At 33.2% G+C, this 26,995-nt stretch overlaps 4 protein-coding genes across 8 annotated transcripts; all 4 read right to left on the reverse strand.

Annotated features, from left to right (window-relative positions):
• Positions 1-1,127: 1,127 nt before the first annotated feature.
• Positions 1,128-2,830, reverse strand: LOC129311339 (probable mannitol dehydrogenase). 2 transcript variants are annotated; one of them, XM_054953574.1, is made up of 5 exons: positions 2,656-2,828; positions 2,475-2,588; positions 1,872-2,385; positions 1,609-1,765; positions 1,128-1,523 (listed from the first exon to the last, which is right to left on the reverse strand). In XM_054953574.1, exons 1-5 carry the CDS (start codon positions 2,754-2,756, stop codon positions 1,315-1,317), a joined length of 1,095 nt encoding a protein of 364 aa, XP_054809549.1. In that variant the 5' UTR covers positions 2,757-2,828; the 3' UTR covers positions 1,128-1,314. The 2 variants fall into 2 exon arrangements, with proteins under 2 accessions (XP_054809549.1, XP_054809550.1); XM_054953575.1 differs by lacking the exon at positions 2,475-2,588 and having other exon boundaries at positions 2,656-2,830.
• A 1,569-nt stretch (positions 2,831-4,399) lies between these two features.
• LOC129311683 (probable rhamnogalacturonate lyase B) lies at positions 4,400-10,018 on the reverse strand. Its single transcript, XM_054954084.1, has 15 exons — positions 9,798-10,018; positions 9,603-9,663; positions 9,343-9,464; positions 8,167-8,217; positions 7,929-8,048; positions 7,713-7,832; positions 7,434-7,569; positions 7,162-7,344; positions 6,808-6,963; positions 6,611-6,714; positions 6,418-6,514; positions 6,175-6,316; positions 5,792-6,068; positions 5,042-5,165; positions 4,400-4,876 (listed from the first exon to the last, which is right to left on the reverse strand). Exons 1-15 carry the CDS (start codon positions 9,929-9,931, stop codon positions 4,619-4,621), a joined length of 2,085 nt encoding a protein of 694 aa, XP_054810059.1. The 5' UTR covers positions 9,932-10,018; the 3' UTR covers positions 4,400-4,618.
• A 2,449-nt stretch (positions 10,019-12,467) lies between these two features.
• On the reverse strand, positions 12,468-16,459 carry LOC129310302 (rhamnogalacturonate lyase B-like). Of its 3 annotated transcripts, none has more exons than XM_054952116.1 (15): positions 16,385-16,459; positions 16,094-16,222; positions 15,735-15,893; positions 15,581-15,634; positions 15,360-15,479; positions 15,153-15,272; positions 14,931-15,066; positions 14,641-14,817; positions 14,402-14,557; positions 14,109-14,309; positions 13,889-14,030; positions 13,636-13,795; positions 13,415-13,531; positions 13,089-13,218; positions 12,468-12,790 (listed from the first exon to the last, which is right to left on the reverse strand). In XM_054952116.1, exons 2-15 carry the CDS (start codon positions 16,198-16,200, stop codon positions 12,542-12,544), a joined length of 2,028 nt encoding a protein of 675 aa, XP_054808091.1. In that variant the 5' UTR covers positions 16,201-16,222; positions 16,385-16,459; the 3' UTR covers positions 12,468-12,541. The 3 variants fall into 3 exon arrangements, with proteins under 3 accessions (XP_054808091.1, XP_054808090.1, XP_054808092.1); XM_054952115.1 differs by having other exon boundaries at positions 15,735-15,941; XM_054952117.1 differs by lacking the exon at positions 13,089-13,218 and having other exon boundaries at positions 12,647-12,790; positions 15,735-15,941.
• Positions 16,460-20,516: 4,057 nt separating this feature from the next.
• On the reverse strand, positions 20,517-25,829 carry LOC129311411 (rhamnogalacturonate lyase B-like). 2 transcript variants are annotated; one of them, XM_054953715.1, is made up of 15 exons: positions 25,675-25,829; positions 25,367-25,501; positions 24,136-24,339; positions 23,950-24,000; positions 23,726-23,845; positions 23,520-23,639; positions 23,301-23,436; positions 23,035-23,211; positions 22,375-22,530; positions 22,087-22,287; positions 21,861-22,002; positions 21,617-21,776; positions 21,401-21,517; positions 21,135-21,261; positions 20,517-21,064 (listed from the first exon to the last, which is right to left on the reverse strand). In XM_054953715.1, exons 2-15 carry the CDS (start codon positions 25,483-25,485, stop codon positions 20,819-20,821), a joined length of 2,076 nt encoding a protein of 691 aa, XP_054809690.1. In that variant the 5' UTR covers positions 25,486-25,501; positions 25,675-25,829; the 3' UTR covers positions 20,517-20,818. The 2 variants fall into 2 exon arrangements, with proteins under 2 accessions (XP_054809690.1, XP_054809689.1); XM_054953714.1 differs by having other exon boundaries at positions 24,136-24,342.
• Between the last annotated feature and the right edge of the window lie 1,166 nt (positions 25,830-26,995).

Consider the following 26,995-nt stretch of genomic DNA (forward strand, 5'->3'; position numbering starts at 1 on the left):
CTTCCTTAACCTCTTTCAAGCTTTTACAAGGGTTCCTAAAATTAAAATGACTCAAATTAAAAGTAAAAATTATTTTAAAATAAATCAAAACACATTATTTATAAGACAAGCTAACTGATACTAAAACAAATACTAAACACAAGATAATTAAACAAAAATGATTAGTTAACTCTTCAATTAAACCATATAGAGAGTCATCACCTTGCCTAACTCCTCTTGAAGGAGAGAATTTTTGAGAGCTTTCACCATTCCATAAAATCTTCATAGTAGTCAAACTAATACAGCACATAACGAATTTAATAAAGGAGAGATCCAATTGCAAGTTTTTGAGAGTGTCTTCAACAAATCCCCAATCCAGTCTACCATACGTTTTTTTCATGTCAATTTTAAGTGCCATAAAGCCTCCACCATTTATCTTGTTCCTCATCGTGTGGATGGCTTCCTGGGCAATAATAACATTGTCACATCATTGTTTGCTTGTGAGAAAACTACATTGCTAAGGTTCGATCTCATTTAACAGGGGCGCCATCTATTTGTAAGAATTTTTGTGATAATCTTGAAGCTGGCACTACAAAAGGAAATGGGCCTCAACTCTTTGAGAGAAGAAGGGATTGATCAACCTTAGGTATCAACATAGTATATTAGTCTGATCACCAATCAAGTTTCACTAGTGGGATTGAAAAAAAAAAAAAAGAGCTCAAATGTCATCTGGCCCCAGGGCTTTAAAGGCCTCTATGGAAAATGCAGCATTTTTAATCTCAATTCTCTTTTTTGATTATGTGCAAATTACCTTCATTGATAGTAGGAAAAGCAACCAGCCATTCAAGTTCAGGGACAGCATTAGAATCTTTTGTCTAGAGTTGTTGGTAGAAATCACAAGCCATACTCTTTAGAGCGTTCTGATCGTCCACCCACTCGTTATTATCATTCTTAAGTGCTTCAATAAGTTGAGAGCTCAGAGCTGAGACTAATTATTAAATTATATAGTTGCCACACTAGTTTTCGTTAATTCATAAATAATTTTTTAACAATATTGAATGTTTTTAATTTTGTAATTTTGTAATTTTAAAATTTTATTTCTTGAAGAGGTATAAAAGTCTATAGATATACATAAATACACACACATATTTATAAAACTCGTCCATTGGTTTCACTCATTTCATATTTAAACATGCTTTCGAATTATATAATTCAAACAAGTTTTAACATATCAAATTAAAATATTCAATCATAAATCATGTTACAAACTGATTTTAGGCCAGAGGATCCAAACACACAAACTTTAATCTCAGAATAATATCCAGTTTGGTTGGCTCAAAGCTTAGTAGCAGCCAAGCTGTTGCCGATGTCAATTACAAACCGATATCTAACGTCCGCTCTGGCAAGACGTTCCATGGCAGTGTTGACATAATCCATTGGGATTACTTCAACATCTGCAGTGACGTTGTGCTTTGCTGCGAAATCAATCATTTCTTGAGTCTCCTTCATTCCTCCTATGGCACTCCCTCCTACCATCTTCCTCCCTGTTCAATTAGTTCTTCACCAATTCATCAAACACATCACTTATTTATAAATACCCGTATATTTATCTATAGTTTCATAATATACCCATTGCGAGATCAGGAAAGACCAGTAGCTCAAAAGGTTTCTCTGGTGCGCCCACCATTACCAGCTTTCCGTGCGACTTTAGTAACTTTATCAATGGCGATAAACTGTGCACAGCAGACACCGTGTCGATGATACCATCCATCGTTCCCGTGGCTTCCTGCGTAAGTACTCGATCAAGCAAATTATTGAGCAATTACATCAGCGAAGAAGATAAAGTTATCTCAAATAAGACCAATAAAAAATATATAATTGATTGCAGGTACCTGCATTTGATGCTGATCACTGCTAAGCAGAAACGAATGAGCTCCAAGGCGGTGAAGTGCTTCGTCTTGTTTACTGTGAGAGGTACTAATGACAGTAACTTTGGCGCCAAGAGCCCTGGCAAATTTGACAGCAAGATGGCCGAGACCACCGAGGCCGACCACACCGACGTGTTTGCCGGGCTCCGCGAGTCCATAATATTTCAAGGGACTGTAGACAGTGATGCCGGCGCAGAGCAGAGGAGCTCCGGCGTGGAGGGGCATGGTGTCTGGGAAGAGGACAACGTAGCGGTGGTGGGCGACCATGTGGTCGGAGTAGCCTCCGTGAGTGACGGTTCCGTCGTGGTAGGTGGAACTGTAGGTGAGGATCATGCCGGGACAGTAATTCTCAAGGTCATTGTTACAGTCGTCGCAGGCATGGCAGGCACCGATCATGCATCCCACACCTACTTTGTCTCCGACCTTCACCTTCTTCACTTCCTTCCCTACCTCTGTAACTTCACCCACAACCTCGTGCCTGCATAAGGCACAGTGATGAGACATGCATGTTCTGTGCTTGACTATAATTAATAAAAATGAGGAAATGAAAGTAATAAAAATAGATACCCAGGAACAATAGGGTAGAGGGAGAGACCCCAATCGTTGTTGACAGCGTGAAGGTCAGAGTGACATATTCCACAATACAATACCTTAAACCTCACGTCATGATCGCCGGTTGCTCTACGTACAAAAAGAAAAGCATCATCACCATAGAGAGAAAGGAGAGAGAGTGTATTTTCAGAAATACCTTCGGGAGAAGTTGAAAGGGGAGAGAAGGCCTTTAGGCTGTGTAGCTGCCCATCCAAATGCCTCAACTGGGTGTTCTTGATCTTCTGCTGAATTTGCCATCTCAGACTCCAGATTTTGTGAGTGTCGCAGACAGTGAGACAGACGCAGCGGGACGTACCGGCGAGTTGATTTGTATTTGTAGCCTCATGACACCTTCGTTGGGGTGTTATTGTTACATTTTAAAAAGCAAAGAGCATAGTTAATGGATTAGTTGGAGCAATCATTCCACTTTTTTATTCTGCAGAGAAACGCCAAAATCATTTGACTTCTTTGGCAGTAAGTTGTTACTTTGATGCAGTATCAGTTATATGATTGTATCAGCTGATCTCTGCGGATTTTTTTTTTTAATCTGATTAATTAGGACTGCTTTCATCTTTTTTTGGTGCAAGCCCGTATGTGATTTATTCAATGCAACCCATTAAACGTTTACATAAATTAGATAGCAAATCAGAGTCTATGATGCCAAGTTCAGTAATTCAAATCTAATTAATTACTTTCATTTTGCCGACTTCATTAAATGCATTATTAACTCGTTCGAATGTTCTGCGCTCGCGTGTCAGTTACAACTTGCATATAAATAATAGACAAAACGTCTTTCGACGACAAGATTCCGGCTGCTCTATTGTTCACAGCTAGATTATCAAGACCACTCCATAAATGCTTATTTATAATAATAAATCATGATTAATTAATATATTAGTGAATGAATTATTAACACTAGTTTCCAAAGCAAGAATTAGGACAAATGGGCAACGACGTATATAATTTTATTTAAAGAAACTATTCTTCTGCCGACCATGTGCCCAGATTTAAAAAGAAAAAGATTGTCGCTAAATCCATTAAACTATTCCTATTAAGATGATTGACATAATTAGGTTTGTTTGAGGTAAATGGAGGTGACGAACTACATGTTCCTGATATATCGTAATCAGCAGTTTTCCTTTGTTTAATTAATTATATGCAATAGTACGGTTTTTCGGTTTGCCACGATATTATTCATAAGCAATGTAATTTCTTTATAAATTTTATTTTAACGATATATTGAAGAAATTTAATTTGAATTTTGCTGAAAATTATTGACATGGTATAGTGTTGTTGTCTCGAAGCAAGGACCACTTTGGGGGAAGAAAAACTATTGTATATGCTGGACCCGGTTTGGGTGTTTATCACTGTGATAAGATCTAGATTATCCAGATTTTGATCTGAATAGTTCAGATTTAATCTATTATTATATATTATATTTTTTAAAATAAAAATTATAAAAATTATAAAATAATTTTAATAAATTTTTTATTTTTAATATGATCTAGATTTAATTTAAAAGGTCTAATTAAATATTAAAATTTTTATAATTGATATATATGGACTATCCAAATATATTCTACACAATTCAAATTAACACTAGATTAAATCTAGACAATGCAGAATACATTTAGATAGTTAATATAAATTAATTATAAAAATTTTAATATTAAATTAGATTTTTCAAATTAAATTTAAATTATATTAAAATTTAAAAATTTATTAAAATTATTTTATAATTTTTATAAATTTTTATTTTAAAAAATATAATATATAATAATGGGTTAAATCTGGATCATCCAGATCAAAATCTAGATAGTTTAGATCTCATCACATTGATGAACACCATGGTACCAAACCAAACTCGGTATTTGCCTGCTCTATGATTTGTCCAATGAAGATTTTGCATAAATCTATCATATAAAAATTATAAGCAATGTTCATGAGCCATGAACAATGCAACATTTCTCACGGTCAGTGCACCACGGGACTTACAAACTGCTTCGGAATCATGCAAGGCCAGAAGTTACAAACATCAAAGCTTTTGGCCAAAAAAAGAACACACAAATCACACAGAGACACGCATCCTATTATAAGTAATTCTAGAAACTAGAAATTAATTAATTATTATTACCAGACCCAAAAAGCGAGGGACTCTCAAAGCGGATATAGTCATACATAATTCCTTCAAAAGGCGATTTAGCTTTGGGTTGTGTGAGGTAAATGGTGTTGGTTCCTCTCACGAGCAAATAGCTTGGTACTTGCATGCTGTACCTCCAACACAATCCATGAATCCCGTGCCTTGCTACCGCATTGTCCTCCCCTCTTAATCCTGTGTTGAACCGCTGGTGATGATTCGCACCTTTATTGAACGAAACCTAATTAATCCCACCAAACAACAATATTAATACCTCAAAATCATCGACTTGAATCTCCGGCAGCTACTTCAAAGGTTGAAGTAGAAAGAGATAGAGAGAGGAAGTAATGAAGAAAGACGACCGATATGGATGGTGACATATATATAGGCCTCCCAGTATACTTACAATCAAGCGAGAATTTGTGGCTGACGCTAAGGAAATATGTAGTGCGTAACTTCCTCTGACTACAAATGGGAGTTCAAATCTTATCTCCCATGTTGTTGAAATGTACGTGCCATTTCCCAGGTCCCTGCACGGGTAACAAATTAAAATCACATTTTTAAATTAAAAATAAAACAATTACTTCCTCATTTTCAAAATAATTGTCGCTAGTGGTTATTCCCTTCGCTCGTATTTATAAGTCATTTCTATCAATTTTATCAATATCAATACAATAAATGTACAAAGGATAAAATTTTATAAAATTACAAATATAACCCTCAAAAAGTAAATAAATTATATAATATTATTTTTTTGTTTCTCTCTCTCATACTTTTTAAGGGTAGTTTAGGCATTTTATTTAAAATAAAATATCACTGTCAATTCAATGATTTATAAAGTGAAACATTTTACCCTTTTAAAATGTGACCTATAAAGTAGACCAGAGGGAGTATGTCTCAATTCAAGAAGGATATATTAATACATAAGAATAGTAATTAAACTTTTATATAATTTGACTAATGTGCCATCGAGTAATGAAAAAAAGATATAGTATTTGAGATTATTTGACTTGAATTGTTTATTCTTAAGGAAGGACAAAATTGTACAAAAATAATACTCTTTGATATTCTGAAGTGATAAATATTTTGAAAAAGGGATAAACCCGAAAGTGAATGATTTTATAATGGAGGGAGTAAAAAGCAAGTGACCACTTACCTGGGAACTTGAGCATAGAACCAATCTTTGGAATAATCACTAACACCAACAGTGTAAACGAGGTCATTGGTTGGATATAATTCAACGTAACGTTTCCACAAGCCGTATTGTCTAAACCTATGTTCAGGCTTCCCTAAGTATAACTTGTTAACAAGGTTAGGATATGGGTCTGGCACATAAAACTCTTGGGCTGATCGATCAGGAATCCCAATTTCCCAAACGGTAGGACCATTTCTTGGAGGCCAATAATATAATGGACCTAACTGGATGTCATCTCCTGCAACACCAACAGTTGCATTAACAGTATCTAAAGCAATACTTATACTTACATCATACTGAATATTTTGAAAATTGTATCAAGTTCATAGAGAATATATACATACCTGGAGTGACGGTAATGACAAATTGATATTTGTAATCTCCAAGAATGCCAGGGACCCAGGCATAGAGGTTGTAGTTCCCAGGCACAACATTTTGTACAGTGAAGAAGCCGCTGTTATCAGGTTGGGTCCAAAATTGATAACCCTGCAAATAGATTTAAATACATATATTATCTTAATTTCTTATTGACTCACTATAGAGTTGTTGAAAAACAAAATTTCAATCGCAGGAGCAGAGATATACACCTTGCTCTCTGTTTGCCATGATCCTTCATCTCCTGGCAGGGCCAGGCCAACGTAAGCATTGCTAATGCTAAATGACGCATCACCTGTAGTAGCGTACCTAGATAATCAAGGAAATTAAATTCATTAATTATTAATTAATGATTTAATAAAAAGAAACTGCAGCTTGATAATGGGCCGGACAACACATAAATACCATCTGATGAGTAATTGTCCAGACACTTTTCCCCGTTGATTTGGTGGAACGAAATCTTTTGATTGAGGAAAATCATACGGCCAGCTGTCAGCTTCCTTTTGCATCTAATTGACATAAAGAAAGGTCGTTAATTAATAAGAGAATAATCAAAGAAGGACGTTAACAATTAATTATGAATTGATTAATTAATTAATTACCTGGTTTTTAGCATCCTGCCAGAGAGTTTGAGAATCACGGGGGTTGGGAGCAGTGTTGAGGTACAGAAAAGTGGGGCCGAACACCTTCGTGTAGGACTCGCCTTGTTTGAATATCATGGACATGTCCTTCCCAGCATAGTGCGGGCTAAGGAAAGACTGCAAATAATGAATCAAATTCAGAAAATTGTCCACATGACTTATGACCTACCATACCAGTGGATATATACCACGCACCATCGCATTTTTCAATCTAGTGATTATTTCCTTCAGGAAAAGACAACACAGTCCTTATATCTAGTTCTAGATGAATATGCTAAACTCCATATGAATAGTGGGACTTGTGGAATTACGCACGTTGAGGGTGACAGGGCCAACATGACAGGTGAGACTTTGCTTGGTAGGTCCACCGTTACGGAATTCGTTGGAAGGTGTAATCATCCAGAACCCAACTGATGATGAATTGGTACTGTTAAAAGTGACCCATCCGCTCACTTTGTTGTCTCTGTTCTCCACCGAGTACATGTATTTGTCATCCACCTGATCCGTCACCACCACCATATTACCAACACAGAATTATAATATGGCTGCGTGATTGTAGAGTATTAACTGAATGAAGCGTTAATTACCTCTCCTAAGAAATCAGAGTTGCTGGGATGGGTTAAGAGGACAGCTTCCGGATAATCAAGGGTTTGGCCGTTGGATCTATCTTTAGCGGTGGGCATTTCTCTTTGCCTTTCGTCTGATATAGCCATGTAGTGGAACCTGCAGGGTTATTGTAGACATTCACTGTGAATGGTAAATATTTTACTTACCCTTGTTTGATTGAAGGCAAAAATTTAGCTCTAACAAGAAGATAATTATTTAATAAAATAAAACAGAAGCAAAATGAATGCTGTTCTACTTACAGGTCTTGGCTGAGCTTGTAAACGAGCCGAAAGACATCCACCCGAATTGCTGGAAAATCTTCTGAACGCTCCAATATGGCATATGAATATAATCCTGAACTGCCTCTGCGTAAAATATACCTGCAAACATTGAATTTATCTTAGAAAAATTACTCAAATCTATTTTCCGTCTTCAGCTATTATTAATTTCAAAACTGAATTATGAAACAGACCCACCTTATATCTACATTCATTGGGATGTTTCCTGCAGGCAAGGAAGAATTCCATGTGTATAAGAAAGAAACTTCAGCTTGATCTTGGTTCTCCATTATAACGGAAAACGTTGTCCCTTTGAATCTGCATAACAAATATAAATTAATTCAACAAAATAATAATGGACGTCTTCACAGTTCACATGCATAATATCAATATCATTACTATAGAATACAAAATTTATAGCAAAAAAATCCAATACCTGTAGTAGCTACTGCGGTCACCCAGTGGGTTCCAAGAAAAGTCCCAATACCTGCAAATATTATTACTTTTATGTCAATGAATTTTATTTACGGCTATATTTGGGATTGTCAGACGGGTTAAAAAGAAGAATCAAATAAAAATAATGAAAATTTTTTTCCCTTATTTTCATATTTGCATTTGAAATATGTAAAATTAATAAGTTCATGAATTGGATTTATTAATAAATATTGTTTGTAATGTATAATTGTGTATGTTTCATGATTTATTTTATTTATTTTGTAATTTTACCCAACAATTAATGAATAGTACTAATATGTAAAGATGAGTTTATCTTGACTGATTCTGGCTAATTAAGGTAGTACATATTATATGGGGTAGGGGTTAAATAGCGTCTCAGAAAGAATTAAAAGTTAAATTGAATGCAGAAAGTGTGGAAACATATATGGGGCAGGGGTTAAGTAGGCCACTAAAACTCTCTCATGCACCTATAAAAAAGGTTATGCTCAATAAAAATGTATCCTTAGGAAACATATTTTAATAGTTTTATTAATTATATAAACTTTTATAGTTTCAAAATAAATAAAACATGCATTCAAATTATTTTAAAAAATTATATCAAAATTTTGGATATTTATTTATATTTGAAATTTTTTCAAATAAAAATATTTTTATAATTAACATATACACAGAATTATTTTAAAATTTACAAAGAAACCTGTGTATTAAGGCAGCTGTAATTTTCCTTTGCTTTTTGGGTGACACGGGACTACAATCCCTAAAACGAAAAGAAAAGAGGTACACTTTTCTATTAGAGATTCAGATTTATATTGATTTTATTTTTTTTAAAATAACAATTTCAGAAAAAACCCGTACATTTGTTTTTTAAAAATGTGTATGCAGTTTTAAAATTAAATAAGATATTATTCATGTAATTTCAACAAAATTTAAGGGGTAAGGTACTTTTGAAATTCTCAAAAGAATATACAAAGTTTATTCAAACGTGACTATCGAATCAAGAAAGTGATTGTAATCTTTTTCAAGATTCAGGAACACGCTAAATTAAAAATTTATGAAAGATCATTCATTGAATCTTCCCGAATAATAATATTGAACAATGGAGGGAAAAATTGAAAATGAAAATGAAAAATAGAAAGTGAAAAACTAATTAGATTACCCTCTATTATCAGGACGATTGCGAGGTTCAAGAAGATTATCAATCCCATTATATGATACTCCAATCAAGTTACCATCTGGCCGTGTCAGCGTAACGCTAACAATCCCATTATCCATCACCACCTGTAAATTCCATCATTTCCATTTTTTTATCCAAAGCTCAACTCTCACCATTTTTTTTTCTTAATATGTAAAATGAAATGAATTTTTCAAATAAAATAAATCAATTAAATATGGGAGAAGCCAAAATATAGAGATCACCTTGTCATCACTTTGTTGCAGCGTAACAGATTGATGAGAGCCTTCAACCTTACGTACAACACTTTTGTACCCGAACGATGGAAATGTTCATGGGACAAAAATATAGTAGTTATAAAAAAAATTTGATAAATGTACTAGCTAATAAATCTCAAACCTGAACAAAGAAAACGAGATGAAGAAATACGCAATACGCACCTGGATTTGGTGATGTCAGAACATCCCGCAAGCAAGAAGAAGAAGAAGAAGAACAGTTGAACACCCATCAATACACGACAGTGAAGGAAGAAACAAGGTGGTTTTGGCACCTGAACACCTATTGTTTTCATCATTAAATTTCACGAATGTGTAAATCTTCAGATCAATAAATGAATCATCAGATATACATTAACACGAGAAAGACCAACTCAAAAGCCCCCCAAGGCATGCAGGTAGGTCTACTGACTATCACTTGGGTCGTACATATATATAAGATCAGAGAGGTGTGAAGGAGCAGTGTAGTTTTCTTAAAGTTCATATAAACAAACTGAGATTTTCTTCAAAAGTTTCAAATTTAAGAGTTTCATATAAATTGTTGTTAAGATGTATATTATCAAAAGTTTTAATTTTAAAAAATGTAGGAGAAAGTTAAAGTGGTTGATTATCTCAATTTGAATGTAAGTATTGCCGCGCCATAAGTCAAGTTAAAAATCGTGATTTTATAATCACAATATATGGATATTTTGTCGGGCTCAATTTCAAACCGAAAAGGTTCATACGTATAATCAAAATCATGATCTTACTGACCAACCAAAAAATATGTTACGATCTTCAGCATTTGGCCTTAATTTCTTCTTGAGTGATGTTTAATAAATTGAATCTCATTTTGATAGTAATGCTAGATTTGTGTTTCATTTCATATAAAATATATATTTATATATAAATGGTAAAAATAACTTACAATATTTTTAGAAGACTACTTTTTTAACATTTTAAACTGATAAAATGTGTATAAAAATATCAAGTTAAGGAATAAAAAAGTTGCATGGAGCCTGTATATAGATTTTATATTTTGTGTTGAGTACTGAAAAAGTACACGCTTCCCGGCATTATATATTCAACTTGAAAAATTATATATGTGTGTGCATGTATTAAAAATAATTATTAATATATTTAAAAAACAATTAACTAGTCCTTTGCTTGATAAAAAAAATTAAACCAGTGACTGCATCAATTCATTTACGTACTATTTTTTATTCAAATTGTTTTTTTTGAGATAAAATTACAAAAAGTTGGTGAAAAGACTGGGAAGATTTCCTGATAGGGAGATGATTGATTATATAGTTACAGATTTGTATTCTCTCTTAATATATCTCTCCATACTTAATATATCATCCATCCATTTTAATTACTTATTTCATTTAATGCTATAATATTATTAAATATCACATTAAAATAAATATATTACTTATTATTATTATTTAAATATTTTTGAAAATAAGATTATAATTCTCTTTTATAGTAGTTATTAAATGAAAAATATATTTATTTGAAAAAATTGGACCACTGGCTGGAATATAGTTGTTACCCAAGAAATGTAGATTAAATTTTTAAAAATTTAAAAATATAACTGATTCACATACATTGATATACATTCATATATATATATATATTATTGATATACATCGGTATATCGTTGATAAACAATATTAATAACAAGATTTTAACAAAATTTATAAAAGTTTTTATTGTTGATATACAACGGCATGTCAATGACAATTATTAAACCGGCCATAATGTAAAATATAAAAAATGTTGAGTCATTATTTTGATTTAATCCTATAACATGAGTTATATTTATAAAAGCTCTTATTTATTTTCATGCCATAATTAACAATTTTACATGATCAAATCAAATAAATAATTAAATGGAAAGATGTGATTAAGTATGGAGGCAAGTATTGAGAGAGGGCACGGAGAGAATTTAAATCCGAGTAGTTACCGTTAGACCTCCCGGCCCTTTTGGCACAAATAGAATTTGCTCTGGAGCAACGGTGCTTGACAGATCTTTTTTAGCTGTTAACAATTTCATATCTAACATAATTTCTTTTTATTAGAAAAGAAGACACACAAACGTATTAATACCAAGTGCAAGCCCGAAACCTCTTCCATTCGAGGAAGGTAACCTCGGCAGTAGTGTTGAAATTGAATCACGGATCTTTTGTCAATTAACTTTGCTTATAAAATGACGGTGAAAGAAAATGTTGGGAAACTCATCACAAGTTACTGTATTTAATCTTGGAAATGGAATGATTTTTTTAAATAAAAGAATTATATAAATCGGGGAAGCCAAGATATAGAGATCACTTGGTCATTACTTTGTTGCCGCGTAACAGATAGATGAGTGCGTTCAATCTCACATACAACACTTTTGTATCCGAATGATGGAAATTTATGTTCAACATTAATTAATCCATGCGATGCAGCTGTCTAAACTTAATTATGAAGAACATGAATTCGACCTGTCTTGAAAATTATAAAGTATTGTTGTTCAATCCTATATCAAGCAGAAACGAAGTGCTTATTAAAAAAAAAAAAAAACACTAACCGTTCTATAGGTTATATAGTTTTGTTGGTCAATCATATGTCAAAAAGAAACGAAGTACTTATTAAAAAAAAAAACTATAAGCTTAAAAGTTATAAAGTATTGTTGATCAATCATATATCAAAAAGAAACATAGTACTTACATATATATATATATATATATATAAAATAGAAATTAACTTAAATATAATTTTTAGAAGATTAATTAAATTTTTTTAACATTTAAACCCTGTACGTTAAAATGTGTAAAAAAAATTATCAAAGCACTTGAAAAAAGTTGCAAATTAATGAAAGAACTAATTATTTATTAACAGAGATAAACTAGATAATTACACATCTAATTACCGAATGAACACAGTCAAGTTCTTAGAGTGGGAGGTCTCTCTAAACGTATATAGTCATACATAAGTCCTTGGAAAGGATTAACAGCAAGTGGCTGTTTTAAATAGACAGTGTTGTTCCCTCTGACTAAATTATTGCTTGAAACATCAATGCTGAACAACCAATACAATCCATGGATTCCATGCCTTGCTATAGCATTGTCTCCTCTTAGCATTCCAGTTTCAAATAGGGGACGCTTCTTATTACCTTGCTCATTCAACCAAACCTGCAATGAAACTTCTAAATTAATCATGTTCATTCTTAACAAATACTCTATCTGCAGCAGTGCAGCATAATTAAAAAGAAGCTAATTACGTTGCATGTAATTTATAGGATCTTTTAATGACACATTCTACAATTCAGTTCAGCTCTACTTCCAATACTTGACTTCTTCACACATTAATTGACACATGAATGCTAATGTACACTATGTCTAATTTGTCTTCTACACCACAACAACCACACAACATGGGAAAGATACTAACAGAAAGCTAAATCCAAAAACAGCTTCTATGTTAGCGAACCTGCAACTTGGAAATAGTGGCTGATGCTAAGGCCAGTCGTAGGGTGTAATTTCCTTCTAATAGATCGCGTCTTAGAAGTTCAAATTTAATCTGCCATGTAGTTGGTTGATACTTTTTATTTCCCATGTCCCTGCACCCACAAAATTCACCATAGTGTCAAAATTAAAAGAACCAAATTTTACTGATCAATATTGTCACGCTAACAACAATAACTAATCTTATCCTATTAAGTAAGGTCAATTTTATGGATTATATAATGCCATTTTACTATCATTTATTAGACTTATCCCATGCCATCTTATCATTAATGACATTTTATAGATCACCTGGTAACATGAGCAAAGAACCAATCCTTGTCATGAGAGTCAACACCAACAGTGTAAACTTGATCATTTTTTGGATATAATTCAGCATAACGTGCCCACAATCCATATTGTCTAAACCTGCGAAAATAATGATTATTGCCTAGTTAGATGAAAGGAAAAAGAAAGTAAGCATATTGATGATAGCAACTCTGTGTGTGTGTGTGTATGGTTTATGGTCTAACTTTTCTCTGGAACGATTATTGTATAATTTGTTGAGAAATTCATGATTTGCGTTAGGGATATAGAATTCTGCTGCTGAGCGATCGGGGACACCGATTTCCCAAACGGTGAGACCATTTCTTGGTGGACTATATACAAGAAAACCCAATTTGATCGAACACCCTTCACATACGCAGAACAATAATGTTATGTAAATGACCAGGTTTTAATTAGGGTTTATACAAAACCAAATTTGAATGAAGAAAAATATGATACCTGGTGTGATGGTGATTGTTGCATTATATTTATAATCACCAATGAAGCCAGGAACCCATGCAAATAAATTATACTTTCCTGGTATAACATTCTTTATCACAAAATAGCCCTCCATGTCAGCTTTGGTCCAGAACTGATAACCCTGTAAGATTGTATAAAATTGGAGTTCAGAATTAATTAATGACCCCAATTTCAATTGATCCTTCATAACAACAAATACCTTGCTTTCTCTTTGCCATGATCCTGCAACACCAGGCAAAGCCAAACCAACATGGGCTGACTTAGCATTTTGAAACCTGCCTCCTTCGATATAATGATCTTGAACCAGTAATCTTCCAGCCACGCTTCCACGTTTGATGGGTGGAATGTAATCTTGTGATTTTGGGAAATCATAAGGCCAGCTTCGGACTTCATTAGACATCTAATTGAATCAAACAAAACATTAATTATATCATTGTTTTGTTTCTTTGGACAAATTAACTTGAGTAGAGGAGGGAAATTAGTATTAATTACTTGTTGTACAGCATCTCGCCAGAGCGTTTGTGTACTCACGTTGCTTGAAATGGAGTTAAGATAGACAAAAACAGGGCCAAAAACCTTCTTATAGGTCTCCCCTTCTCGAAATTCCATGGCTAAATCCTTCCCACCGAAGTGCATACTCATAAACATCTACGAATTACTCAAATTAGTTTCTTACAGTGTACCTCGACGTGTAGCAAATGAATTAGATTAGAAGTTGCATGGCGACTTACAGAGAGGATAAAAGGGCCAACATGAGAGGTAAGATCTTGCTTGACGGGCCCACCATTGCGAAACTCGTTACTAGGTGTTATCATCCAAAAGCCCATGGCTGCATCAGAATTCATGCTAATCCAACCGTGCACTCTGTTGTCTTCATTCTCACAAGAATACTGGTATTTATCGTCCACCTAAACCAACCTCGTAATGACTCAATCATTCATGCAAATTCTATAAACTAGAACAAACAGTACTGTACTCATGCAAATCAAATTAATACCAAGAGAGAGGGAAAAAGATGTACCTCTCCTTTAAAGATTTCGTTGGACGGGTTGGTTAAGAGAACTGCTTCAGGATAAGCCAAGACTTTCCCTCTTTTTCTATCTTCCATTGTTGGCATGTATCGCTGCCTAGTGTCTGATATGGCCATGTAGTGGAACCTGTCCAGTATAAAATCCTTTTTGTTCGTTTCAGATAAAAATATGTTCTTCACACTTACTTAATCTCCAGTCTTTCTGGCAATTACCTGTCTTCCTGAAGCTTGTAAACCATCCTGATTTGCTCAACCTCCACTGCTGGAAATCCTTCTGGTCGCTCGAATATAATGTAACAGTAAAATCCGGAACTGCCTCGTCGCAATATAAACCTGAAAGTTTAAACTTTATCTGATAGTCAATGAACATGTAACATAAACGCCTCTGTTTGTTCTTTAAAGATCGAACTTTGAATCCACCTTTGGTCTACGTTGATGGGGGCACTTTTGCCTTCCATGGAAGATGTCCATGTTCTCATAAACGAGATCTCCACTTGATTTTTGTCTGCTGCTACAATTGAAAACTTTGTCCCGTCGATTCTGCATTGTTTTATACGTGGATATAACAATATCATAATCAGTTCGATCGGTGCAAGAAGCTAGCATCACTTACTTTGTAACAATAGGACAAGCTTGTATACCTCTGACGATAATTACTTTTTTTTCCTGGTTTATTCCAAACCACATCAAAATACCTGCGATACATGAACAAATGGAAATTCTTTTAACTTTCATGAATAAAAGTTGAAACTTCCATTAGATTCATGATTTCATGAAGAAGTTTGAATCAGGTACCCTCTGTCTTGTTCATCATTACGAGATTCTAGTACATTGTCGATTCCATTATATGATATTCCCACAACATTGCCCTCGGGTCTTGTCAGAGTGACCTGGACTATGCCATTGTCAATCGCTACTTTCCCACGATGTTCTGTATTCAGCTTAACTGCAGAACTGGGTTTTGGAGTACCATTCATATTTCCCCTCAAGATTTTTCTGCTACTGGAAACATGTATGGGAAGAAAAGTTGTACTGATAATAAATGCATATAAATAAAATTCTTTTACTGCTCCTTTATCCAAAAAAAAAAGAAAAGAAAAAATTATTTCACAACTTTATCTAAGTTTAAGTTTATTAAGTATTAACTGAAATACCTTTCTAAGATCATGTTGTCAGAACAACCACATTGCGAAAAGAAAAGGTGCATATTCATTCCCAGCCACAACAGGAAAACTCGTTTCCTTTTCTCTCCTACGTTCATCTTTCACAGCTATTTATGAAACCTGCAAATCCAAAACTAGCAACTTCATTTCAGAAGAAGAATAGTGTGGCATTATGATTATGAATCCAGATGATGCTGTCTAAATGCTAAGAACAAAATCAACCATGAAGATCCAGAAAGAATATATTCCTTGTTCTTTACTGAGAAACACATATGGACCAACCTTTATAATTACCAATGCAGACCTTTGTTCTGGGACATGCTGAAAACTGTAGGATATGAAAGACCAGGGTTTTGTCTGATCAGAAGGTTCTAATTTTCCATGGATCTTTACAAATATATAAGCGCTAGGCAACTCCAGCTTCTTTTTCAGTATTGTTAACATTATTTTAATTTTTTTTCTTTTGCGACGTGGATATTGTTTCTTTGAAATTGTGTTTGCATTAAGCAAAACAAAAAAAAAAAATTGTGGATTGTATTTGCATTAAGTATGCTTGGAAACATCCAAGTAGATCTCGGTATTCACTAGGTTCACCGTATAGTCTGAGGAATAGAGAGAGATCAAAACAAGGAGAAATTAGTGGATCTCTATTAATTGCTTATCTCATTCCTTTCCTTTTTCTACTTCTCTATGTCTCTCCAAATGACCAGGCAGGTTTAGACAGTAAACAACTAAATATAGACAATCCATTTTGGCCTTTGGGAATGAGTTGCAAAATAAATTTACATTTACATTTAAATATAACTTTGGATTTGGGCGACGGAAAGTTTCGTCGCTTCTTATCCAGAAAGTTGCTAACTGATGGTTTACCAATTTCTTCACTCAAATTTTGAAAAGATTTATTTATAATCTTTGTTACTGTGGAATTTTTTTAATAATTTTCATCTCATTATAAACAGTAATTATTTTTAAACAATACAGCTTCTATTTTATGATGATTTTATCAACAAATTTTATTGTTATAGTCGAACAATTATTAAAAGACACGTGGTCTCGCACAATCCCAACTAGTAAGTGGTGAATGTTGATGCTTGGTACATGTATTACGTGTATCAGAAGGCACTGACAAACTCTGGCGCAAAAAAATAATAATAAACGAAATAAAAATAATAAATAATTTTAAAATACAAAACACTTTTAAAATAATTTCACGTCTCAAAATATAAATATTTTAATAAAAATATATATGATTTTAATAATGTTTTTTTAGTATGATGTTTTTTATTATATTTTTTTAATATAATTTCATAAATTCAATATTAAATGAAATATATTTTTAAAAATAAAATTATAAAGTACATTTAATAAATTTAATATCTTATTACTTGAGAGAAACGACTGTAAAATAAATTTTGTTTCCTTGGAGTTATCATCTCAGCCTCACTCAAACTAATCATTGATCTTGAAAAAAAAAAAACTAATTATTGGTCCAAATTATTTCATCCAAAAAAACTTTAATTTTTTTTAGAGAAAATGATAATTAGATTTTAAAATACTAAATTAATATCAGTTAAGTCAGATTATAAAATAATAAATTAATGTCAGTTAAATCCCTGATAAATTTTTTTAAAAAATAAGTCAAAAATATTGATCCAAATTATTATAAATTTAGAAGTTGCAATTATAAATAAGTATTTAAATATTAAATGTAACTTTTAAATTATAGTAAAAATTTTATTTGTAACTATTTGAATTAATATTTATAATTTATTTTGTAAAATTTTTTATCAAAAACCTAACCATCATCAATTCATTCTTCTAAGATCTAACTATCATTGTCCCAATTGTGTTATTATCTTTAGACAAAAGTATCTTCATAGTATTTAAAAAATTCGACTAGTTTTTACTTTGCATTTATAAAAATCAAGATGATAATTTTTTTCTTAAAAAATGAGGATGATAACTTTATGAAGCATCAGCATACATTTATTTTTATTGTTTTTTTTTTTGAAAAAATCTTCGATTGCGAACAATAATGTAAGTTATAAATGTTTCGTTAACATTGGCCCAATAAAATGTGTCATTGATTCTCAATATCAGTAGCCCGTGATCCAACCCCACCCAACACAGTCCATGCAAGATTTATGCTTTATTTTACCCTTTTATTTATTAATTTAAAACTTCCACTTTATTAACGTAAAATCATTGTGTGATCTTTTTTCCAAATGGCATGGTCGAGTATTGATTTCAAACTAGAAGGAATTGGGTTAAATAAAAAAAAAAGTAATCTCTTACAACATAATAAACTAAAATTTAAGTTATTGCTAAAAAAAATGCACACATTTGATGTCCCATGTAAGGCTATACAGAGGATTAGACGAGACTGAATTTCAACCTAATCTAAAATTTGGTTTCTTTTATGAAAAAAAATTGAGTTAGACAACTCGTAGTATGATTTGATCTAGTGATAATTCAAAAATTAACATAATCAGACTTGGTCTATAGAATTAGAAAACTGATCCTCTTAGTTTAATACTCACTTAATTTTTTTTTCTTTTTTCTTTATAAGAGGCAATAATCTATTTTAACCTAATAAGCTCAATTAAGATAATAAAAACACTTATAATTATAATAAATTAAAAACACTTATAATCCATTTCAACCAAACAAGAAGAAAAATTTTAGTTACAATCCAAGTAATTTAGATTATTAAATTATTAGTTTGAGTATATGATCGTATGAGCAACCAAACTTATTAAATTATTAATAGTTTTAACTTATTATTATTATTATAATCAATTAGTAAATTAATTATAATCATATTAAATACATTTAATAGGACCATACTGTATCAAGTGATCCAAATGCCCAATCTCCTGTCCAATCCAATTCAAAAAAATAGTCTAGTCTTTTTAGTCATAAAAGACCAATTTTTAACGGGACCAAACCTTCTCGGATCAGACTGAGTTGAACAAGACTAAAGGATTTCTGCACAGCCCTAGTCCCATGTGTCTTAAGAAGAATTATTTTTTTTAGTTCTATTTATAAGTTATTTTTTATATTTTCACTAGAATCAAGAAAAATTTTAAAATTTATTAATTTTGTCTAAAAATTTAACAAGTTTCAAACTTTACCCCTATTAAATATACCTATTTTAAAATGGTAAAGGTGCAAATTTAGCCACATAATATTTTTTTAGGAGCATCTGATAACCTAAACTATTAGATAGTGTGAAATAAATTTTCAATTTTAAAAAATGAAGCATTCAATAACCTCGTGTTAACTTCATCTAACGGATGTTATGTGGGGTCATAAATGACAATGGCACTCCACAAGCACTCCACTTCAGTCTGTGTAAAAGTATAAATTTAGTTACGAATTAATTTTTAAGAAGTATTGGGTAGCTTCTACTATAAAAAAACAGATTATCCAACATCTTTCCATCAATTTTGCTGAAATACCATTTATTTTTATATTTATGAGACCTATAATGTATCAATTTTTTCAATCTTCTTACCTTTTTTTTTAGTCTCAACTTGAAAAAAAGATGTTCTAAGAGCTTTTATCTAAAGACATTCATAAAGACGATGTCAATAAAATAGAAGCTTGATTTTACTATGCGTGCGAGAAGCTTGATTCTAGTTTAATTTAACCATGAATTATTTCTTCAACTTTGTTGGCATCATTTTTATGAATGTTTTCAAATAAGAACTCTTTGAACCTTTTCTTCTCAACTTGAGATTGAGAATGAAGGCAAAAAGATTAAAAAGATTGATGCATTATAAATCTCATAAGTTTGAAAATAAATAATATTTAATCAAAATTGATGGGAAGGTGTTTGATGATTTATTTTTTTTATAGTAGGAGTTATCCAGTGTTTCTTAAAAAATAATTAGTGGCTAAATTTATACCACCACATGTCATTTGTGGGCCCTACATAATGTTTGTTAGGTGAAGATAATGGCGGACAATCTAGTGCTCTATTTTTGAAAGTTGAAGATTTATTTTGCACTCGATAGTTTAGACTACTAAAAGCTCCTGAAAAAATAACTTATGACCAAATTTGCTACTTTACCCTATTTTTAAATGAAATACTTAAGCATTTAATAGGCTTCTCAACATTTAATAGGGGCAAAATAATCAAGATGAACATAATAATTATTGAGATGCTTTATAAATACTAAAACACACACACTTTTCCTACCTTATAAATAAAACCAAAAGAGTAATTTGAATAAAAATTACATGAGCAATGAGAAAAAAAATTAAAGATTTCAGACCAAACAGTTTCATTTTCCTCTTCGAGGAGAGGAGACTAATTTTATAGCATTTTGTGATTGTACACCTGATACTTCGAACTCAAAAAGGCTGAAAAAGAAAAGCAGGAACTAAAAAATGCCAATCAAACAAGAAAAAACCAAACCAACAAATAATTGATTGTATTATTTATTATTTTTAAATAGTTACACAAGAATACACTTACACATCATCCCTATTTCTAGCATAAAACCCACACCATTTCTAAATATTAGCACTTATTTTTTACCTTATCAGCATACAATAGTTTAAGAATGAAAGCGCTATCTTCAAATCTTCATCCAAAAAACCAATATTGCCTTGTAAGCTATACATGCTATACAACACTTACTAGGAGTAAAATGAAAGAATTACATGTGAGATAAACTAATTACACACCTAATTACCATATCAACATAATCAAGTCCTTAGAGTCGGTGGTCTTTCTAAGCGTATATAGTCATACATCACTCCTTGAAAAGGACTTATGGCAAGTGACTGTTGTAAATGGATAGTATTGTTCCCTTTCACTAAAAGATCACTTGGAACGTCAATGCTGAACAACCAGTACAATCCATGGATTCCATGCCTTGGTATGGCACTGTCCCCTCCAAATTTTCCAGTTTCGAACAGAGGAGGTACACTGTCTTGCTCATTGATCCAAATCTGCGGAAAAACACCTCCAGATTATACTGATTCACAGTCAAAAAACTTCAAGCAATGTGTTTTAGTGTACCTTTAGAACAGAATTAGCGGCAGCTGCCAAGGCTAGTTGGAGGGTGTAATTTCCTTTGAATGGGTCATATTGCAAATTGAATATAATCTGCCATGTTGTTGCCTGGTATGTCCTATTTCCTGTGTTCCTGCTCAAAATTCATCATGGTGTCAAAAATAACAATTGTACTAATCGATAGTCATTAAAGAGATCAGTCAAAAAAGGCCCAAAAAAAAAAAAAGGAATGAGATTTATGTATCAGCATGAGTCCTATATATATGAGTCACCTTGTAACATGAGCATAGAACCAATCTTGATCATACGAACTAGCACCAACAGTGTAAACTAGATCACTGTTTGGATATAAATCAGCATAATGTTCCCATAAGCCATATTGTCTAAACCTGTCAAAGAAAAAACACAATGTGATTGAGTGAAAGAAAAGAGTGTGTATTGATTGATAATGTGTTCATGAATATGTAGTTATAGGGCTATGAACTGACTTGTCTTTGGGTTGCTCATTATATAGTTTGTTCATGAGTGTAGGGTAAGGGTCTGGGATATAGAATTCTGCAGCTGAGCGATCAGGGACTCCAATTTCCCAAACAGTGGATCCCTTTCTTGGAGGATTATAAACAAGTGAATCCAATTTGATTACACTACCTGCAGATTCAAAACAACTGAATGAATCAGTTTTCAAATAGGGGCATAAATCAAACCAGATGGATTTTGAAGAAAATGATGTACCTGGTGTAATGGTGACGGTAGCATTATATCTGTAATCACCAATAAAGCCTGGAACCCATGCAAACAAGTTGTAGTCTCCAGGAACAACATTGTTCATCACAAAATAACCTTTCTTGTTTGCTTGAGTCCAAAACTGATAACCCTTTAAAAAACCATAAGAATTGAAGATTTGAGTTTTAGAATTAATAACTCTCGTTTCAAATAACCCTTCCATGACAAGAAATACCTTGCTTTCTCTTTGCCATGATCCAGCAGCACCAGGAAGAGCTAGACCAACATATGCAGAGTTAGCGAATAGAAATCTACCTCCTCTGATGTACCAATCTTGAACCAGTAATCTTCCAACCACGCTTCCACGTTGAGTGGGTGGAATGTAAGCTTGCGATTGTGGGAAATCATAAGGCCAACTTTTGACTTCCTTAGACATCTGTACGAACCAAACAACGCATTACAATGTTGTTTAGTTTATTTGTGGAGAAATTAACATAAATAGAAAGAAATGTTTCATAATTACCTGTTGTACAGCATCTGTCCAGAGGGTTAGTGGATTCTCAGAGTTTGAAACAGAGTTCAAATACACAAAAATAGGGCCAAAAACCTTTTTGTAAGTCTCTCCTCCTTGAAATTCCATAGTTATCTCCTTCCCAGCATAATGAGTGCTCACAAACATCTAAAAATCTCCCAAATTTAGTGAATTAACAAATAGGAAATCTAAAAGCTACTCGTTTCTTACTGTGTGTGGGGGACTCTTACTCACCCTCATCCATCAACTTCAATTATGACTTTTCTTTTCACCACACATGTACTTTTCCCGTTTTTCTTTTTTGGCCAAAACCACGTGTACTTAAGTTCGTTTTTGTTTGGACTGAAATAGTGAATAGATTAAATTACCATGATTACAAACCATTTTAATATAGAAACCCTTCTTTTGGGGTCTACAAGTGATTATGAAAAGAGATATGATTGTTTACTGTTAAAAAAACAACATGCATAGTGAATATCCTAAATTTTCTTTTTTTTAAAAAACTATATAATTATTCATGTAAAGTTTTTGCCCAAAATTCGTTTCAAAATATAAACAACACAAATTTGTTAAACAGATAGATAAACCATTATCGTCAAGCTGCAACTGTAAGAAAAAAGTGTCTAGTTTTCTGCGAAAGAGTAGACTTACAGAGAGGGCAAAGGGGCCCACATGAGATGTAAGGTCTTGTTTGATGGGCCCAGCATTGCGAAACTCGTTGCTGGGCGTTATTACCCAAAAGCCCACGGGTGCTTCGGCATCAACGCTAACCCATCCATGCACCCTGTTGTCTTTGTTCTCACATGAGTACTGATATTTGTCGTCCACCTGAACCATTTCAACCATTACCATCAATCAACAAAACTTTTAACTTCATTTGTTCAGAAACTTTTCATGAGATAGACAGAAAAAGTTACCTCCCCTCTAAAGTCTTCATTAGATGGATTGGTTAAAAGAACAGCTTCAGGATAAGCCAGAGGTTGTCCTGTTTCTCTGTCTTTCATGGTTGGCATGTATCTTTGCCTCGCGTCTGATATAGCCATGTAGACGAACCTGTACAGTTATGTAATCTTTGTCATTCGTTTCAAAGACTGGGTTAAATTTACTTTATTCCTAATAATCTCTTTGGGAATTGCCTGTCTTCCTGGAGCTTGAAGACGTTCCTGATTTGATCAACCTGCACTTCTGGAAATCCTTCTGGGCGTTCAAATATTGTGTAAGAGTAAAACCCAGAATCGCCTCTTCGCAATATATACCTGAAAAATGGAATTTTGATCTCATAATTAGTCGATTAATATATGGCTCTGTTTGTTCTTGAAAAGGAGAAAAACTAGGAATCCACCTTTGGTCTATGTTTATGGGGACATTTTCGCCTTCCAGGGAAGGTGTCCAAGTTCTTACAAACGAAATCTCCACTTGGTTTTCGTCCAATGATACAACTGAAAATTCGGTCCCATGGATTCTGCAGTGTTGTGCAATAATCTATCAAATCAGTTCTGGGCATGCAAAACTATTGCGCGACTTTAGTTGTGATGAAATAACATGTCAAACATTATTATATTATACCTCTGAAAAGTACTGTTTTTCCCAGGCTTATTCCAGACCACGTCAAAATACCTGCGAAACAAGGAGAAAGGAGTTTTATTTTTATTTTTTTTCCCAAATTTTGGTAGGTTAGTTCATTTAATTTCATGGGGAAGTCTCTTTCCAAAAAAAAAAAAAAAAATTCATGGGGAAGTCTGAAACAGTTACCCCCTGTCTTGTTCATCGTTACGAGATTCTAGTAAATTGTCGATTCCATCATAGGATATCCCGAGAATATACCCCTCGGGACTGGACAGAGTGACTTGAACAATGCCATTCTCAATCACCACCTGATCATGATCTTCTGTATTGAGCTTCACTGCAGATATAGAAGGTCTGGGATTTGAAGCGTTTACTCCCCTCAACTCTCTTCTGCTATTAGAAACATGGGCAGAAAAAAGGAAAAAGGTTATATTCAAATCAAGAATAACATTCTGAAAGCTAGCATTACGTCATCAGGTCCATTATTCGGAAACAATGAAGCATGCATGACATCAGATTGAATAAATATGGATGTGAGCAAATTACATTGGCCCAGAGTGGTTGTTAAATCCGGGTTTCAGGTTTCTTCACTTTTCTTTTCGCTTCTTCTGTTTATTGAGGAAGTCCTTATTCCAAGTTAAGCGGGAGATGAAATTTCCCCACCAACAAGAGAGAGAGAGAGAAGGAGTGGGGGTGAAATGTGTTGTCAACGCAAAGACTTTTGTTGGTATTGTGAAGCAGAATGTGGGACACAGAAAGGGAATAAAATTTGCAGAGATTGAGTTCACGGAGTCTGGTTATTTCGGCAAAAGGGTACAAACAACGAGACCTCATACCCTACAGGTTACGACTATGCAACAAGAAGACAGGAGACATGTGAAGGGTTAAGAGTAGATGTTACAGGGAAAGATGAGAGATGCAACAGAAAAGCTACCATGACGTGTCTTTTCTTTACCATAAAGATGGACAAGTGAAAAGCAAGTACCTTCCTCTGGCCCAAAAAAAAAAAAAAAAGGAGAGCAAGTACCTGCCCATTTTCCAGACGCCTAATCCAACCATCCCATAATAAATATTATTATAGAGCACTTCGACTTTTAAAAAAGTTCGTGAAGGAACAGGAACGCGTATAGGACAAGCTTTAAAGCGATAACCGTGAGCGTGAGACTCTCTTTCCTCGCTCTCTCTCTCTCTCTTTTTTAATAACAAATAACTTATCGTGGAATGAAAAGAATAAAACCAGTAACATCTAAGTAGAACGTCTGGTTTTTGTTTTAGTTCTCACTTTCCCTCCCCCACCCCTCTTTCTTTCTAACCTTTGTGTATTTCTCTGTGTCACGTAAAGAGAACAAAAAAGCAAAAGCATGGAAGAGATAATAATAATTAAAAAAAGAAGAAGAAGCAGAAGGCGAGGGAGGACCTAACTGTGGTCTTCTCGTAATAAGGGAAACAATCACCCGGCAAGAAGCAGAACAGCACAGTCATTCCAAACCACCACAGCAAGAAAGCCTGTTTCCTTAACTCACCTACCTTCTTCATCTTCCCAGATGAAAACCTGCAAAACAAAAGCTCATTCCAGCTTCATTCCAGAAGAACAACAGCATGACATTGTGATTATGAACAGCGATATTAATTAATGCTGTCAAAAATATACCAGAAAAAAAGAGATGAAACACAGAAGATCCAGAAGGAAAATCCAGGTTATTTACTGATAAACCGTCGACTAACCTTGATTATTGTCAATGCGGACAAGGTTTCTGCAATATACAGATAACCATGGAAGACGAAAGACCAAATATAATTGTGTCCTTTTACGATCTCTCTCTCTTTCTCTGTTTCTCTTCTTCACTAAATTCTCTTGAAACCTTAATAGGTACCTTCAAAAAACGTGCACGCATTTGCATAATGCCAAGCGAATGGCCTTTATATATAACTGCAATGACCCCTCCAGCTTCTTCTTGAGGTTATACTTGCCACTTTTTTTATTTTTTTAATGTTTTACTTTCCTCATTCTTTAATCATTTGTTAATTACTTTTTTCTTTTTGAATTTTTGATGTTTTGACACAGCTGCTGAAAGTGCTAGAGAACATCATGCCCCTCGGTTTTCATGATTTGAGTTCACACGACAGTAATTCTTCCTTCGGCTTGGGACAAGGTCCACACTATAGGGGTACAACAGTCATTCGGTTTAAAAACTCGGGGACATATTTGGCAAAAGAGCTTGGATCACATGACCGGTTAGGATTTGAAATTGAAAATTTTTTTTTAAGAAAAAAATTATTTTGACGAGATTTTGTGGGATAGTGCCAAAGTTTGACAGCGACCGAATATTCAGATTAACAAAAAATTTTGACTTGGTAACAAAGAAAAATCTGTTCTGTTAACGAAGTTGTTTGTGCTGTTATACCAAAGGTTGAAAAAATCCAAGACTTCATAGATGTTAAATAGATATATTAAACTCGTCCCTAAGAACTTTGAAATACAAATCAATAATCATAAAAACTTAATCCTAAAATGGATGTGTTCGGTGCACACCTAATCTGCGGCGCTAGGAATTCATCCTCATAAATCATCCTGTTTACGTGCTATGTTTATAGGTGAACTGTTATCATTTATATTCAAAATTCAAACTAGTCTACCATCAAGCTGAGATCTTTAGCTTGTGCCGATGGTTTAGACAAATATTTAAGTTGTTCGGTATGTTTGGCGCTCAATAATATATTTAAAGAGGAAAACAATGTCATGACACCAAAATTGGACTGGCTGGCTCAACAAGTTGGATCTGATTTTGAGTCCGATCCGATCACTATAAAAAAACCAAGAATTTGGAGAATTGGTTAAAAACCAATCAAATTGGCATTGAAACAACCAAAACCCGTAAAACTAGCAAGAAAACTAGTTGAACTAGATACATTATTTTTATTTTTTAAATTTTTAATTAATATTTTTAAACTATAATTTATAAATATGTATATCTAATAAGTATTATGAAATGAACAAAATACAAGAAATATGTTTGAATTATGTGTGTGTATATATTAAAGTTAT

Source organism: Prosopis cineraria, unplaced genomic scaffold (assembly GCF_029017545.1).
Source record: "Prosopis cineraria cultivar Desert tree isolate PC_DT_omini unplaced genomic scaffold, ASM2901754v1 PC5, whole genome shotgun sequence".
Lineage (NCBI taxonomy): Eukaryota > Viridiplantae > Streptophyta > Magnoliopsida > Fabales > Fabaceae > Prosopis > Prosopis cineraria.

Bases quoted from the DNA above. Each gene is read 5' to 3' on its own strand.
- LOC129311339 (XM_054953574.1), bottom strand. From the start codon at position 2,756: ATGGCAAATTCAGCAGAAGATCAAGAACACCCAGTTGAGGCATTTGGA. The intron at 2,386-2,474 runs GTATCTATTTTT...TGCCTTATGCAG, and splicing joins CTCTACCCTATTGTTCCTGG to GCACGAGGTTGTGGGTGAAG. The intron at 1,524-1,608 runs GTATATTATGAA...CTAATTGAACAG, and splicing joins CTTTCCTGATCTCGCAATGG to GGAGGAAGATGGTAGGAGGG.
- LOC129311683 (XM_054954084.1), bottom strand. From the start codon at position 9,931: ATGATGAAAACAATAGGTGTTCAGGTGCCAAAACCACCTTGTTTCTTC. The intron at 9,465-9,602 runs GTGATCTCTATA...TGGAATTTACAG, and splicing joins TGCAACAAAGTGATGACAAG to GTGGTGATGGATAATGGGAT. The intron at 7,570-7,712 runs GTAAGTAGAACA...ATAACCCTGCAG, and splicing joins TACAAGCTCAGCCAAGACCT to GTTCCACTACATGGCTATAT.
- LOC129310302 (XM_054952115.1), bottom strand. From the start codon at position 16,200: ATGAACGTAGGAGAGAAAAGGAAACGAGTTTTCCTGTTGTGGCTGGGA. The intron at 13,532-13,635 runs GTTAGACCATAA...TTATTTTCGCAG, and splicing joins AATAATCGTTCCAGAGAAAA to GTTTAGACAATATGGATTGT. The intron at 12,791-13,088 runs GTTCGCTAACAT...GTTTCATTGCAG, and splicing joins CCACTATTTCCAAGTTGCAG to GTTTGGTTGAATGAGCAAGG.
- LOC129311411 (XM_054953714.1), bottom strand. From the start codon at position 25,485: ATGAAGAAGGTAGGTGAGTTAAGGAAACAGGCTTTCTTGCTGTGGTGG. The intron at 21,262-21,400 runs GTGACTCATATA...AATTTTGAGCAG, and splicing joins TTCTATGCTCATGTTACAAG to GAACACAGGAAATAGGACAT. The intron at 21,065-21,134 runs GTACACTAAAAC...GTTTTTCCGCAG, and splicing joins CCGCTAATTCTGTTCTAAAG to ATTTGGATCAATGAGCAAGA.